The sequence below is a fragment of the Corapipo altera genome, unplaced genomic scaffold (assembly GCF_003945725.1).
Source record: "Corapipo altera isolate COAL_440 unplaced genomic scaffold, ASM394572v1 57890, whole genome shotgun sequence".
NCBI lineage: Eukaryota > Metazoa > Chordata > Aves > Passeriformes > Pipridae > Corapipo > Corapipo altera.
Window position 1 is genome coordinate 1 of NW_020887201.1, and position 1,432 is coordinate 1,432.

General features: G+C 56.8%; 1 protein-coding gene across 1 annotated transcript in view; it reads left to right on the forward strand.

Moving 5' to 3' along the window:
- Nucleotides 1–3: 3 nt before the first annotated feature.
- The window catches only part of LOC113941502 (myosin-7-like), a gene marked incomplete at its 5' end in the record, with an annotated part of 2,574 nt that continues 1,145 nt past the window's right edge, over nucleotides 4–1,432 (forward strand). The window contains 2 exons of the mRNA XM_027632654.1: nucleotides 4–18; nucleotides 996–1,091. Of these exons, the coding sequence (XP_027488455.1) occupies nucleotides 4–18; nucleotides 996–1,091 (111 nt within the window). The remainder of the gene's footprint in view (nucleotides 19–995; nucleotides 1,092–1,432) is intronic.

Here is a 1,432-nt window from a genome sequence, read left to right on the forward strand (position 1 = left end):
AAGGAGTTCAGCTACCGGGTGGGACCACCATAGTCTGGGCCCTCTTTGTCTACGTTCACGGGGGACTGGAAATGGGGAGAGACGGTTGCGGTCGCAGGGACATCACTGATGTAGGACATTGACCTGGTGGCCCCAGGGACACGGATGACCTACAGTGTTGACCTGGTGGTTGTAGGGACGGAGGTGACCCAGGACATTGACCTGGTGGACACAGGGACGGAGGTGACCCAGGACATTGACCTGGTGGAGACAGGGACATGGATGACCCACAACGTTGACCTGATGGCCGTAGGGACAGAGATGACCCAGGACATTGTCCTGGTGGACACAGGGACAGAGGTGACCCAGGACATTGACCTGGTGGAGACAGGGACATGGATGACCCACAACGTTGACCTGGTGGCTGTAGAGATGGAGATGACCCAGGACATTGACCTGGTGGACACAGGGACATGGATGACCCACAGCATTGACCTGGTGGCTGTAGGGACAGGGGTGACTCAGGACATTGACCTGGTGGACACAGGGACAGAGGTGACCCAGGACATTGACCTGGTGGCCACAGGGACAGTGGTGACCCAGGACATTGACCTGGTGGCCACAGGGATGTGGATGACTCAGGACATTGACCTGGTGGCTGTAAGGACGGAGATGACCCAGGACATTGGCCTGGTGGACACGGGGACAGAGGTGACCCAGGACATTGACCTGCTGGCCACAGGGACGGTGGTGACCCAGAGGATTAACCTCGTGGCCACAGGGATGTGGATGACCCACAATGTTGACCTGGTGACTGTAGGGACAGAGGTGACCCAGATCATTGACTTGGTGGCCACAGGGACAGAGGTGACCCAGGACATTGACCTGGTGGTTGTAAGGACGGAGATGACCCAGGACATTGACCTGACCTGGTGGCTGTAGGGACACGGGTGACCTAGAACCCCTGACTGGTCCCACCCTGAGCTGATGTCCATCCCTGCCCCTGTCCCCCGCAGACAGAGGAGGACAAGAAGAACCTGCTGCGGCTACAGGACCTGGTGGACAAACTGCAGATGAAAGTCAAGGCCTACAAGCGGCAGGCGGAGGAGGCGGTGGGTGAAGGGGGGAGGGAGGGGCAGGCGGAGGGGAAGGACGGAAGGATGTGTGGGTGGAAGAGAAGGAGGACGGATGGATGGATGGGAAGAAGGATGTGTGGACAGATGGATGAATGGAGGGATGGATCAAAGAGAAGGATGGATGGATGGAGGGATGGATCAAAGAGAAGGATGGATGGATGGAGGGATGGATCAAAGAGAAGGATGGATGGATGGATGGATGGGTCAAAGAGAAGAAGGATGGATGGATGGATGGATGGGAAGAAGAATGTGTGGACAGATGGATGAATGGAAGTATGGATCAAAGAGAAGAAGGATGGATGGATGGAGGGATGGAT